Source organism: Benincasa hispida, chromosome 11 (genome assembly GCF_027475165.1).
Source record: "Benincasa hispida cultivar pf3 chromosome 11, pf3_genome.v1.1, whole genome shotgun sequence".
NCBI classification, from domain to species: Eukaryota; Viridiplantae; Streptophyta; class Magnoliopsida; order Cucurbitales; family Cucurbitaceae; genus Benincasa; species Benincasa hispida.
Genome location: NC_143488.1, coordinates 55,703,396 through 55,718,775, shown reverse-complemented (window position 1 = coordinate 55,718,775; position 15,380 = coordinate 55,703,396). Strand labels below are relative to the sequence as shown.

At 36.4% G+C, this 15,380-nt stretch overlaps 1 protein-coding gene across 1 annotated transcript in view; it reads left to right on the top strand.

Annotated features, from left to right (window-relative positions):
* Positions 1 to 9,676, top strand: part of LOC120090224 (ethanolamine-phosphate cytidylyltransferase) — a 55,253-nt gene extending 45,577 nt beyond the window's left edge. The window contains exons 6-9 of the mRNA XM_039047774.2: positions 7,451 to 7,571; positions 7,875 to 7,940; positions 8,049 to 8,171; positions 9,402 to 9,676. Coding sequence (XP_038903702.1) covers positions 7,451 to 7,571; positions 7,875 to 7,940; positions 8,049 to 8,171; positions 9,402 to 9,473 — 382 coding nt within the window. The 3' untranslated portion in view covers positions 9,474 to 9,676. The remainder of the gene's footprint in view (positions 1 to 7,450; positions 7,572 to 7,874; positions 7,941 to 8,048; positions 8,172 to 9,401) is intronic.
* Positions 9,677 to 15,380: the final 5,704 nt, after the last annotated feature.

The following is a 15,380-nucleotide window of genomic DNA, read 5'->3' as shown; positions in this document are numbered from 1 at the left end:
AGGCGTTGGCCACGTTTTCATTGCTTCTAATTTGGTCGGGTCTGCTGACACCCCTTTCTCTGAAATAATGTGGCCTAAATACTCAATGCTAGTAGCTCCAAAATGGCACTTCTTCAAGTTTGCCACCAACTGATTTTGGACCAGAATTTCCAAGATCATCGATAAATGAGTAACGTGCTCTGCCATTGACTTACTATAAACCAGGATGTCATCAAAGAAGACCAAAACAAAACGGCGAAGATATGGCTTCAGAATATTGTTCATGATTGGTTGAAAAGTGGATGGGCGTTTCTTAGACCGAAGGGCATCACTAAGAACTCATAATGGCCTTCGTGCGTTCTAAATGCTGTTTTGTGGACATCTTTTGGCTGGACCCGAATTTGATGGTACCTTGATTTCAAATCAATTTTTGAAAAAATTGTAGCGCCAAACAACTCATCAGGTAGTTCATCAACAATAGGGATAGGATACTTATCTGGAATAGTGACGTTGTTCAGAGCCCAATAATCCACACAAAAACGCCAACTCCCATCTTTCTTTTTGACCAATAACACAGGGCTTGAGAACGCGCTTCGACTGGGCTGAATTATCCCTTCCATCAACATCTCTTTTATCAGCTTTTCGATCTCATCTTTCTGAAATTGAGGATAACGGTATGGTCTCACATTAATTGGCCCAACTCCCGGTTGTAATTCGATGGCATGATCATGGGCTCGAGCTGGTGGGAGTTCTATCGGGGTTTGAAAAACTGCCTCAAAATTACGAAGTAACTCCTTAATCTCCTCTGGTACAGTCGACTGTCCCTCAAGTAGCTGGTCTTCATCTCCCGAGTCAGTGCATCGATTCATATCCAATGCGTTCAGCTCGATTAACACCTGATCTTCTTTTCTCATTGTTTTCACCATTGATTTCAGCGATATTTGTGATTTTACTAGGCCACGGTCACCTTGCAGGTGGACCAGCCAATTCCCAATGGCGAATTCCATCGTTGACAATCTGTAATCGAAGGTGATTTACCCCAGTGTTTCCAACCAAACCACTCCCAAGATGACATCGGCGCTACCCAAAGGTAAAGGAAGGAAATCTTGTATTATAGAAAAATCAGAGATGGTTATGGACACACCTTTACAAATTCCAGCCGCTTGAACTGATCCTCCCGAGCCCAAAACCACATCGTATCCCTCTGATGGGGAGATCGACAGTTGTAATTCCGAGACTAACTCCGTGGTGATGAATTTGTGAGTTGTGCCTCCATCGATCAAAACAATCACCTCTTGGCCCCTAGTAACTCCCCGAACCTTGATTGTTTTAGGTGAGCTTAGTCCAACCATTGAGTTTAACGAAAGGTTCGTGATTTCTTTGGTGTCCTCTCCGTGTGCTTCAGCTGTTTTGTATTCCACTGTGTCTGGCTCTTCTCCTTCATTAGCCAAGTCTTCTCCTTCCTACACAAACATGAATTGTAACTCTTTCTTCTTACAACGATGGCCGAAGCTAAACTTCTCATCACATTGGAAACATAGCCCTTAAACTCTTTTTTCCTTCATTTTCGCGTCCGATAGTCGTCGATAAGCACCATCGGCGTTCCCTTTCGCTCCCACTTCTACCCGAGGGGTGATCTTTGTCGAAGAACCCGTCGAACTCCCTCGACTTGGGCTGAACGTGATCGATCAGTTACTCGGGTTGCTTGACCCATGGCTACCCACCCCACTAGCGTTCGACCCGCCTTTTGCAACCGGGTTATTATTTGCCCCGACTCCCTTACCCAATCTTTGCTGAAGCAACTGGTCTTTCTCAATTAATTGGGCCATTTGTATTTTTGCTTTGAGGCCCTCGGGCTTTAATTTTTGCATTTCCCTTTGGATCTCCTCCTTGAGCCCACACACAAATTTACTCTCAAGGGCTTTATAACCCAACTCCTTCAGGCTAGCGGAGTAATGTTCGAACTTCCGCCGATATTCCCTCACTGTCGTCTCTTGCTGCAACCTCATCACTCTCGCGTACCGATCAGCTTCGCTTGCCGGCCAAAATCGTGTTAAAAATAGCTCTCGAAGACGTGACTAACGCCCCACCGGTGACCAGTCGTCTTCCCACTGATACCAATCTAAGGCTTCGCCCTCTAGGCATAACACGGCTGCATCCAACTTTTCTTTCTCCGAGAGTCTATTTACCACGAAGTAACGCTCCACCCTGTGTAGCCAGCCATCAAGGTTCTCATCATCTTCACCCTTGAAGATCGGCACCCCCAAGTTCCTCACCCTTGAAGATCGGCACCTCCAAGTCTTCTCCTTCCTGCACAAACATGAATTGTAACTCTTTCTTCTTACAACGATGGCTGAAGCTAAACTTCTCATCACATTGGAAACATAGCCCTTAAACTCTTTTTTCCTTCATTTTCGCGTCCGATAGTCGTCGATAAGCACCGTCGGCGTTCCCTTTCGCTCCCACTTCTACCCGAGGGGTGATCTTTGTCGAAGAACCCGTCGAACTCCCTCGACTTGGGCTGAACGTGATCGATCAGTTACTCGGGTTGCTTGACCCATGGCTACCCACCCCACTAGCGTTCGACCCGCCTTTTGCAACCGGGTTATTATTTGCCCCAACTCCCTTACCCAATCTTTGCTGAAGCAACTGGTCTTTCTCAATTAATTGGGCCATTTGCATTTTTGCTTTGAGGCCCTCGGGCTTTAATTTTTGCATTTCCCTTTGGATCTCCTTCTTGAGCCCACACACAAATTTACTCTCAAGGGCTTTATAACCCAACTCCTTCAGGCTAGCGGAGTAATGTTCGAACTTCCGCCGATATTCCCTCACCGTCGTCTCTTGCTGCAACCTCATCACTCTCGCGTACCGATCAGCTTCGCTTGCCGGCCAAAATCGTGTTAAAAATAGCTCTCGAAGACGTGACTAACTCCCCACCGGTGACCAGTCGTCTTCCCACTGATACCAATCTAAGGCTTCGCCCTCTAGGCATAACACGGCTGCATCCAACTTTTCTTTCTCCGAGAGTCGATTTACCACGAAGTAACGCTCCACCCTGTGTAGCCAGCCATCAAGGTTCTCATCGTCTTCACCCTTGAAGATCGGCACCTCCAAGTTCCTCACCCTTGAAGATCGGCACCTCCAAGTCTTCTCCTTCCTGCACAAACATGAATTGTAACTCTTTCTTCTTACAAAGATGGCCGAAGCTAAACTTCTCATCACATTGGAAACATAGCCCTTAAACTCTTTTTTCCTTCATTTTCGCGTCCGACAGTCGTCGATAAGCACCGTCGGCATTCCCCTTCGCTTCCACTTCTACCCGAGGGGTGATCTTTGTCGAAGAACCCGTCGAACTCCCTCGACTTGGGCTGAACGTGATCAACTTAGGCATAACACGGCTGCATCCAACTTTTCTTTCTCCGAGAGTCGATTTACCAGGAAGTAACGCTCCACCCTGTGTAGCCAGCCATCGGGGTTCTCATCGTCTTCACCCTTGAAGATCGGCACCTCCAAGTTCCTCAGCCTCATATCCAATAATGGTACTTCTTTGTTACCAGGTGTGTGGATCCCTTCCTTAGTCTTTTGGCTTTCTACTCGTGTCGAAGATCCTTCAGCGGTCTGTTTCCCTTTTTCAGACACCATCCTTTCGGAAGATGGTGAGTTTTTTTCATGGTTGCTCATTGCCTCCAGCCGAGACAAGATCAGGGCCATCTGTGTGGACATATTGTCCATCCATTCCTTGACTTCCTTCAATTGCAAGTTCATCTTCTCCTCCATTTCAGCTTGTTTTTCTTCCATCGCCATCATTTGACTCTCCATTTTCCCCACCATACCCAGACCACCGCTCTGATACCACGTTCATAGGCTTGGGCCAAGTTGCCTTTATTTATCAACAGCAAGGGAGTATTCGAGAGCTCCCTACCTCTCCTCTAAATCCCATAAAAGAGATTGCTATGCACAAAATCATTCCTACCTCTCCCATGGCCTCAATGGCCTTACAAATACTCACCTCTCTTGTGGACCCCATTCCTTTCATAACTAACAATATTCCTAGGGTCCACATTTATTTTATTACACTTTATCTTTCTCATTACCCATCCTCTCCTTGGTCTTTCTTCGTCGTTCATACACATACGTTACTCGGGGTCTATCAATGTGTTACCTAGCGGTGGACCTTGTGAAGCTCAATATGGTGGGATGATCTTATTGGCTTCTGACGTGAAGCTCCACCAAAAAATGGAAAAGAAAACGATTGGCTTTTGACGTGAAGCCCGATTTGCTTCTGTTGTGAAGTTTCAGGTTATGGATGGTAATTCTTTTGATGTGAAGCTTCAAGTCATGAATGGTGATTCTCTGGCACAAAGCTTAAAACAATTTGGTATGTTGAAAGCTCGTCGTCTAGCGCCTACTTCTCTTTTGAAGTTTCAAGGCTACGTTTTTCTTTGCTAGGGTTTCGGACGTGAAACCTATGTAATTCAGAGAGTATTTAGATGCTCTGGTACCATATTGAATTCTAAGTACTCGAAAATTCTTCTTATTCTTTACGATTGTGTGTATCCCTAATATATGTACAATGGTAAGTGCCACATATGACAATACATAGAACCGTAAAAAAATGGAACTAATGAAAGAATATTAAGGAAAGGAAGGCATACTAATTGTTTGAATAATATTCCAAAGAGATAAGGGTGGAGGAAGAATTTATATATTCAATAGATTTAAATCCATGAAATCATTTGATGATGTGGATGAGGAAATAACTTCAATCTCATTAGTCATAAAAAATATTTCATCTTTCATTACTTGATCCACCTTTTTAAATCAATGGAATTTGAAAAGTCACTAAAAAATAAAGTCTGATTGACAATACTTGGAGGACCAAAAGTGGAAATGTTTCCAAATCTGCAATCACCAATCTTGGCATTCTTGACTTTAATAAAAAACCACAAAGATTTCAAGATTCAAGCCTGAACAAAACCACAAAGATTCTTCTCCACTTGAATACGAGCTCTTGTGCAATCCAAAAGATTTCAAGTTTGGGAAGAAATACTGATCACACCCCAAAATGCTTCTAATGGTCTCAAAGGCATCTCTTTTACAAAGAGTTAAAAGGTAAATTGGACACTGAATCCAACCTCCATATCGGGTTAAATTTAAGAATATGGTAGTCTTTTTTAAAAGACGACAACAATTGGATAGTGATAATTTTTCTTTTTTATAAAAATAATGTAGTTTAAAAAACAAATTTCAGGAATAGAGTTAAAGTGGAAATTATTGACAAAAATGTAGTTGATAAATAAAATCGTGGATCCCGTCCAAGATTTATAAAAAATATTTTTGATCTCCGATTTTCCTGATTTATTTTCTTGTTCGAAGAAGAGTGAAATTTTGGAATTTTCCTTGTTTGAAGAACGAAATTTTGGGAGAGAATTTCTCTTTGATTTTTCTTATTTATTTATTTATTTTTAGATGATCCTGTTTATTTTCTTGTTTGAAGAAGGAAATTTTGAGAGAGAAGAATTTTTGGGAGAGAAATGTGGACTAAAATCGTGAAGAATAAGGAAATAGAGAATTAACATAATTACAGGAAAAAATATAGAATATACAGATGGACCAATCTAAGAAACGAGGAAGAGGGTCGTCAAAATAGGAAGATCTAGAAGTGGCGGAGGAGGAGAGGGAGAGGGAATAAAAGCTTCTGGAGAAGAAAGGGTGAGAGGAGATTCCGGGTTCCATGTCGACAGTGGAGAGGTTGCCGGAGTCGTGGAGGAAGCAGGGTTTCTTGCAACGGTGGGATTTGAGGAATCCATGGGAGAGAGAGTGAGAGAGTTGTTGAGTTCGGAGGCAAGAAAATAATAACTAAACAACAAATTGTAACAACCAAATCTTGAATTATTCTTGAGACTAAAATCGTGGACCCCGTCCATGATTTTGGTGACGTACTAAAAATCGTGGATCTCGTCCACAATTTAACAACTCTACTTTTGTCGAAATTGTTCCGCCCACCCTATTTCTGTTCTTAATTATTAAAATAACATTATTTAAAAAAAGTTCTTCCATATCCCAATAACTTCAGGTACTGTATGCTCGTGTCTGGACCATTTCTCAATCTTTAAATGAAAATCACCAATAATTTTTCTTTTGCCCTCAAAATTCAATCTAGTTTCTCTTCCTCCAACTTCACCATGGCCTTATCAACCATAAATGGGTTTAATCTAATGCTGGTTCCAAAATAATTTTCTAAGTTGAATGAATATTGCCCAAGGAGTTGTGCGCACGCAACCTGGAAACTACATAATTCTCATTAAAATGAACTTCTAACACGTGCACATCTTTTTCTTTATGGACCCAAACTGAGCTTGAATATTGGAACTTACTTGGGATGAACGCGGGATGAGTTGTACCTTTATTAGCCGCAAGTTGTACTTGAATGACATCAACATAACTTCTACTGGAATTCCTCTTGATTTTGCTCACTTTCTGATCATCCATTGAGCAAGCTGGTCATCCAACAAATTGAAAGTTTCACTAACCTTTGATTTCGAAGAGAATTTTTGAAGGAAGAATCATCCAACTCAATTTTCTGCCGAGAGTCTTAATCTTCCAAAATTCAAGCCACCCTTTCTTGTTTAAACTAGCTGGAACACAAAATCCTTCTTCCACTAGTGGGAGGCCAAATTGAACACTCAATATACCACCTTTGATGGATACAAAACTTAGAGACTCTAAAAGTACCAGACAAATGCCTGTCTTTCTTGGAGAATGGTGTGGAGAGATGGGCAAGAGCATAAGTTCTACCGCAAACTTTTCCAGTCTTTGGATAAGGGTAATAGAGAGAAGAATAACCTTGTGGAAATTCTAATCTTCAACTTACATCAAATTGTGATGTTTCCAAATACAAAAGAATGTCTTTTGGACACAACGACTCTTAGTATCCATGATGAAATCAAAAGCCTCAAACAGCGACCAAGTTGTATTATCATAGTTGGTTATATGCATGCATGATTGTATCTAAATCTTTTGCAACTCTGATGCTCTATGTGGAAAAAACAATATTGGGACATGAATGTTGATTCTTTATTATGCATATTGTTTATCTATATCTTTCACTGCCCTCTTTTAGTATGATATGTGAAGAAAAGAAGATTAGAAGATGTACCATGTACGCACTTGGACTTCACAGTAACACCACATTTGTTCTCTCTCCCTATCTAAGATTGAAAATTTTTAAAATGCACCACCTCAATGAATTGTTACATATGTAAACATTGAGATGCTTCCTGCTTTCTCTCTGTCAAAGCTACAACTGTCTGGAATATCTAAATAACCACCACGAGATCCAAGTATTTGACAAGTGAACCTTGATAAGTTTTAATATCATATAACCGATAAAAAGTATAGTATTTTCTTTTCTTGAGATTTCTATCTTGAAAGATGAATTTTATTTTTCCTGTTTGTGGTTTCCTTATAGTGCCAACAGAGGATCTCATCGCCCCATAATGAATCTGCATGAGAGAAGCTTGAGTGTTTTGGCATGTCGGTATGTGGATGAGGTGATAATAGGTGCACCTTGGGAAGTGTCTAAAGACATGGTTAGTTTTATCTTAGTTTTTGCTGTCTTCATGTTTAACGCAGTTTAATTGATGTTTCCATCTTAAATATATGGGTGTTTTACAGTTTTAGTCTTCAAAAGAAATTAAAAAAAGTAGTGGTGGCAATAGTTAGATAAAAGATCCTTGTATTGAAATAATTGTTGTTCGGAAATGGATGCCCGAAAGATGAATGTAAAACATAAGTATTGAGCAGTTTATCTTTCATAAATGGCTGGAACTTGGATGGTGGAGTTTTAAACTCTCATGTCATCTTAATTTCATTTGTATTTTCTCTTACCGCAGATTACAACTTTTAACATTTCATCGGTAGTCCATGGAACTATAGCTGAGGTTAATGATTTTCAGAAGGTATAATTGTCCTACATGGACAGTGGGTTTCTGTTTTTATAATATTTTGGATTATTTCTACTGGGTGGATGTCAAATAACTACTGAAGGCAACATTGTTATTTTACAGAGGGAATGCAATCCATATGCTGTCCCTATTAATATGGGGATCTTCAAAATTTTAGACAGCCCGCTAGATATCACAACCACCACTATTATTAGGAGGATTGTATCCAATCATGAGGCATATCAGGTTCTCCGCTCTAATCTGCTCTAATATTTATTGGTGTTAGATAACGTGCAATGATATTTTGTCGTATGAATTTGGATTTTATAATGTAAATGAGGGTAGGCTTGACTTTATGAATGGAAGGGAAAGATTATTGATTATGGAGTGTCTTGCTGTAATTCTTGGAATGAGGCACATTTTTACACAAAGATAAGACCAGAAAAGATAAAGATTGTGTCCGTTGGCCTTTTCCTTGCTTTGAATGATTCTGCAATTTCCTTTATTCTATATCGACCAACTGCAGGCTCTATCGAAGCATAACCAAATATCCTAATCATATTTCTAAAATAGACTTACTCTACTTTACTTTGGTCTATCGTGGTCAAAGGTTTGCTTGCTGAAATTTGGTTCAAAAGGAACCAATGGGTATTTCACGAAAAATTACCCACGTGGCTCGTTCATAATGAAGCTGCAAGACATAATGCATCCACTTGGTGTTCTCTTTCCAAATTGTTTTTTAGCTTTTCAGTGCAAGATATTTGTTTGAATTGGAGTGCTTTTATCTTCTTTGAATAGTTCATTTTTTTCTATCTATTCAAATTGTCATTGCTTTTATTCTTCTAGTTCAAGTTTTCATTATTGTTCTTTTATGTTTCACGGTAAGTTGAGCATTAGACTCTTTTCCTTTTATCAATGAAAAATTTGTTTCATTTCAAAGAAAAAAAAAAAAAAAAATCTAGAATATACTTAAGTCATAGGGTGAGAAAAACCCATATGTCGAAGAGAGTGGATCAAGGAAATATCTTCTAGCAAAGATCGATAATAATGTAGATGGGTTGATAAGGGGAATGAATCTCTCTAATCAACTTAGATGTGTGGCCAAGCTGGGGGATCTCGCTGGGTTTAGGTGGAATTTAAGGGCTCGAAATGAGGTCTTGTTGGCTAAGTGGTTATGATGCTTACCTCGGGAATTTGAAACTTTGTCATATGGGTCTTTGCGAGTAAAAATATGCGTCATCCTTTTGAGTGGATCCTAGCAGTATCTTTAGAGGTATTATTTGACATTCGGGAATAAGTGTTCGATAGAGTACAAATAATGGACTGGTTACTTATTTTTTGGGATAAGTGGTTGGAAGATAGAAGATACTATGAAGATAAGACATGACACTATTCTGACCTGCTTGATATTTTCTTTCTTGACCTGCTTTATTGTATTTCTATTCTGGGTTCTAAAAGCGAGCAAATTTCATGCAGAAACGTAATGAAAAGAAGGCAAATAGCGAAAGAAGATACTATGAAGATAAGGCTTATATTTTGGGTGATTGATGATGTCAAATATCATGAAGTTTTGCCCGGAAAAGAGAAGTATCTATGTATCTGGCTTTTCTTTCTTTTTTTTTTTTAAATACTAATCAACACCTTTGCAAGGATATATAAAAGAGACATCAAATGTTTGGATGATTTTGAAGAAGGTAGCTATATTATATTGACTTGAATATAATGTTTAATTTTAAGTTTATTTTATTGTATTTTTTAGTTCAAATATTTAAACTTCTGACTTCTTGGTCAAAGATATCTTAACCAATAGGAGTTTCTGCAATCTTGCAACCAAGTAAGTTTCTTTAAGTTAATGACATACTTTCTTTGGTTAACAAATATCCCCTTTTTTTATCTTGCAAATTCCATTCGTAGGAAATATTTTAATGTACCAAGGTCCTTAATTTGAAATTATTTGAGTGTTTATAAAACAAATGATTGACTTGACTTTGAAGAAATCCATAACTGGATATAACTTTTCCAAAATGCTTAAGCCAAGTTCTCAAGGACTGTTTAAGGTAATAGAGAAATTTATTTAATTTGTAAATTTTACTACACCCAAGCTATTTTTCAAAACCTGGTGGTAAGCTTATAAAGACTTCTTCCTCAAGATCTCCATTAAAAAAAAAAAAAAAAGCATTTTCACGTCAAGTTGGTAAAGTGCCCAATCTAAATTAATTGTAAGAGACAAAGGAACTCTAATAGAGTTGGTTTTAGCAACAGAAGCGAATGTTTCCTGATAATCAATTCCATATGTCTGAGTGAATCCTTTAGCTACCAGTCTGCCCTTGTATCTCTCAGTGATACCGTCAACATTATATTTTATGGTAAACATCCATTTATACTCCACTAGTTTTTATTTTTTTGGCAACTCTACCATCTCCTAAGTTCCATTTTATTTTGGAGCATAAGATGCTAATTTCCAATTCGGATCATCCAAAGCCTTATGTATACTCTTTGGGACAAAATAGCCATCTATCTTGGATGTGAGAGCTCTATGGGTATTTGATAAACTTTTATGTGACATAAATTTTGCAACAGAGTACTTGTTACAACTTCAAATACCTTTTTTAAGGGCAATGGACATGAAGATCAGACACGATTTGGCAAGAAACTTTTGATAGTTGAAAGAGTAGGAATAGAAGAATTACCAGTTTCATTTGTGGGAGTCTCAGATTGGTTTTATGAAGAACCAACTATCTTATCTTGGTTTCTTTGATTGAATGTTCTTCTAGTATAAAACTTAAACTCAGACCTTGATCAATATGACCATTTTGTAGTATTTCTCCCTCTGATTGAGAAGTTTCTACGGGCATAAGAGAGTTAGTAATATTTGGACAATTAGGACTGTAGAGAGGAATACAAACATCTAAAAAAATTTCTTCCAAATTTGATTTCTCCCACAAAAGAATTTTGGGGGAAATAGGATTGGTTTTCTAGATTGAAGTGAAATGAAGATTGAAACCAAGAGATTTTCTCTACTATTCTCAACGAATTTGAATGGTGGAACTCAAGATTGAAGTGAAATGAAGATGGAAAGTGGCGTGGGTTTGAGTGAAGGAAAGACTTTCTGTAGAGAACAATTTTTCAGTCACCTCTACATCAAATCTGATAGAAATAGAGAGTTTTATTCCATCCTTTCATGCAAACAGTAAGAGGACAATCCAATTGACACTTTAATTAGATCAATTTAGTGGGCTAGGTGGAGGAAATGTGTAAAAACACATCAATTTCCAAAAATGTTGGAAATTTCCACTTCCTCATTAATTTTCAATTTTTATTAATTTAATTAATTCAAAATTAATTAAATACAAAAATAAAATTTAAATTTATGAAATTGAATAAAAATTGATAATTAATTTGATTTTAACTAATTAAAAAAATTAAATTAATTAAATAATAATTTAATATCAAATATTAAATTAATCACACACCTAATTTTAAACATGAATTCTATTCATGTAATTAATTGTAAACTCTCCAATTTCATTTAATTTCGATAAATTAAACGTTTAATTATATCAAATATAATTATACAAACTCTAATTTGAAATTGTACAATTCAAATTCAAACCCTAAATTATAATTTGAACATTTCAAATTGAAACCTTAAATTCAATTTGACCACTTCAAATTGATCAATTTGAATACTTCAAATTGAACTTATTTCAAATTCACTCAATTTACTAATTCAAGGTGTTCATATTTTACGACCTAGTAGAGGGACCTTATGGACTTACAGATCATAAGCTCTAACGATTTGAGATTAATTGGCTAAAACTCTTTAGACTAAATTAATCAATATATGTTAACTACCGAGTCACACCACTATAGTTCGATGGTTGCACTCTCCTCACTATAGATATATTTGTGTCCACTTGATTTAACCATAATCAGTAAGTTGACCCTTCACAAGTTGTTCATAATAATGGTTAGGTTAAATGTTGTTTTACCCCCGAAATTACATCTTGCTCCTTAAGTTCCACTGATTCTCTAATGAACGATTGGTTTGTGATCCAATCATTAAACTGAGTCCCTCCCAGGCCAATGAGAGGGTGGGGTCCTCTTGTTCAAGACTTGGATTCAGCACTTAAGAGAACAACCTTCCTCCTATCCCTAAATCGGGTAGGTGTGAATTTCATCTTGCACCCTATGTCCTCAACTATCTACATGGTCTTATTCCTGAAATGAGAGGCTTATTGAGTCGACGCTGTTGAGCCAACCCTCACCTATGCAAATCTAAGGATAATCTCGAATAAACAGGAGTTCATAGTTAACTTAGGATTAAGATCGAGTTACCTAGGTCATGTAAGCGAAATAGTCAGTCTTAAACAGTAAACAACGTTATAAAGTAAGAGTGACTTATTTCTTAGTCCGATCTTATGCAAACTCATTGCATAGGACACCCACACTCCTCATGTCAATATACGAACGAATCAGGATAACTTCATTTGTAGCACCTTACAACAAATTATAATAACTATAGAGTGGGTCGTATCCGATAGTGTTACCAGAATAAGGTACCTAACCTTATTCAAGACCATTTTGGCTGTTTACCCGAACTTAATCCATCTTTATGTCTCCACATAAAGTTCAAGTATTCATATAATAGTCATGGATCTTAGTTTATTGGATTTAGTCTTTACAAATGCAATTTATAAATTCAATAACAACTTTATTGAATAAATATTAAAAAAACATCTTTATTGATAATAGAAAATGTTTAACGTTACAAATGACAAGTTTTATGACATACAATCCAAAAGAAAATGCATTTAATAGCCCTACAATCGTTTGGACTGCAAGTGACTAGGAACATAAACATAAGTACTACACCCAAATACTTTGAGGGGGAGTTCAGAATATATGCGAGTATAGGAAAGACAGTTTTAAAGCAATTAGTTGGAGTTTTAAAATTCAAAATCTTGCTAGGCATTCTATTTATGAGGTATGAAGCTATGAGAATTTCTTTCCCCCAAAAATATTTTGGAACATGCATAAAAAACATTATAGCATGTGCCATTTTAAGTAAATACCTATTTTTTTTTCTTTCAGCAATTCCATTTTGTTGCGGAGTATCTCAACATGTAGACTAATGAATTATTTCTGTCTGTCAAAAATTCACCAGAACATTCATTAAAGTATTCAGTTCCATCATCAGAGTGTAAAATGCAACTTTTGGTTTGAAATTGGGTTCCAATCATATTGTAAAAATGTTTTAAAATATCTTTCATCTCAGATTTCTTTTGCATTAAATAAACTCAAGATAAATGAGTATGATCATCAATATAAGTAACAAACCATCCTTTTCCATTATGAGTTGTAATTTTATAAGGACACCAAACATCGCTATCGATTAAATAAAAAGGTTTTGAAGTTTTGTAATGTTTTGGAGAATATATGACTTTTTGCTGAAATGCAACTTTCACAATCAAAAAACGAACAATCAATTCCCTGAAATAAATTTGGAAATAGATGTTTGAGATCAGAAAAATGTAGGACACTGATTCTTGAATCATTTACTCTTGTAACATGTTAATACAATCTTTCGGAAAAGAAACTAAACGATGAACAACTTCTTTATTAGACGATAAGAATCAAACAAGATTAATTGGACGCTACAAATGATCACCCGATCACTTACAAAATGTAAACGATCGTTTACAATCTTTACATGATCGCTCAACATTACTAAAAGATCGCTTACTAAATCCTCTACAATCGCCCACAAACTCTTACACGATCGCTTAGCTAAAACTAAACATGTACCTTTTTTTAAGATACACTACCAGTCGTGTGTGTGCCATGTGTCATAATCGCACTTTTAAAAGATTCATGGAGATTGTGCGATATTTGTTCTTGCTCACAAATAAATCAATTAGATTTTGGGAGGATCTCAACCCTTCACGTTAAAATGTTTCGATTACTTTATCCCTAAAAAAGAATTCTGTGATTACTGATTGCTAGTGTGCTTCTAGCAATCTTGGAATTTGGGTCTTAGAAGACAGATGTTTGATAGAGTTGGATGACATGGTGGCAATTTTGGAAGTCCCAAATTCCTGGACGCCTCTTGATAGTCTTGGCCGCCTCAAGAAAGTTAACCACCAAAACTACCTTTCTTAATATTACTAAGAGAACCTCTCCATTCGCCCTTCTGTTGGTAAATATTGTGTGGAGGCTGAAAATCTAAAAAAAAAAAAATAGTTTTCTTCCTCTGATCCCTCGCCTACCGAAGCTTAAATACTTTTGAAGCAAAACTTAAAAACTCCTCTCTTTGCGCTTCTATTTGTGCCTTTGTCTGAAAGGTGAGGAATCCTTTGATCACTGATTTCTTCATTGTGAGTTTGCCAATAAGGATGGATTGTTTTGTTTAGAACCTTTGTGTTGGATTGTTGTCTTCCAAATAAAGTTGATGACTGGATGCTTGATGGGCTTGATGTTAGAGTTAACAACGTAGATGCGGAATAAATTAGGATTCTAAACACTCTAACTACATTAATTATAGGCGGAATAAATTAGGATTCTAAACACTCTAACTACATTAATTATAGGATTAAAGCATGCATGTTCATAACATAAAATTAGGGTTTGAGAAAATAATCTTTGTAGAAACTCAAAATTGGCTCAATCCTTTGTGTAATTCAAATCATAAACTCGTCCTGGACCACCGCTAGAGTCTTCCCTGCTATTCTCCAGTCTTAAAACAGACTGTAGCATCCTGATTTGTGATCAATTTGTAGGCAGATTAGGGTTTGAGTGTAATTTGTGTTAATTGAGTTTGAGAGGACAAATAGATTAGGGTTTGAGTGTAATTTGTGTTAATTGAGTTTGAGAGAAAAAATAGCCTTCAAACACAAAAATTGCACAAACTTCTTTAAGTAATAATTTCTTCTATTTAAAGAAGAAATTCATGCAATCAACATGAAGTATTGACACCAAATCACTTAAAATTTAGTGGAAAGATGTTTAAATAAGTGGAAAATTTGAGATTTTTTCACTGACTTAAATTGAATTCTAAAAAATTAAATTTATAAAAGAAATTTTAAATTTTAAATAAAATTAATTCAAGCAAATAATTTTAAATAAAATAATTTCTTTCAAAAACCAATTTTAAATAAAATTAATTTAAAATAATTAATTAAACAATTTAATTAATAATATTAATTTAATATCAAATATTAAATTAATAATAAACACCAATTTTGTAAATGAATCCTTATTCATTTGTAATATTTAAATCATATTTAAATATTTCTAACTCTCCAATTTGTTTAATTCGATAAAAACATTTAATTATATTGTATATAATTAATACTTTATTCCCTAAACCGAATTTGAACGTTTCAAATTCTCTCATCACATAATCCTAAGGTTTACTCCAATTTGAGCTAGCAGGGGACCTAATGGACCTACATA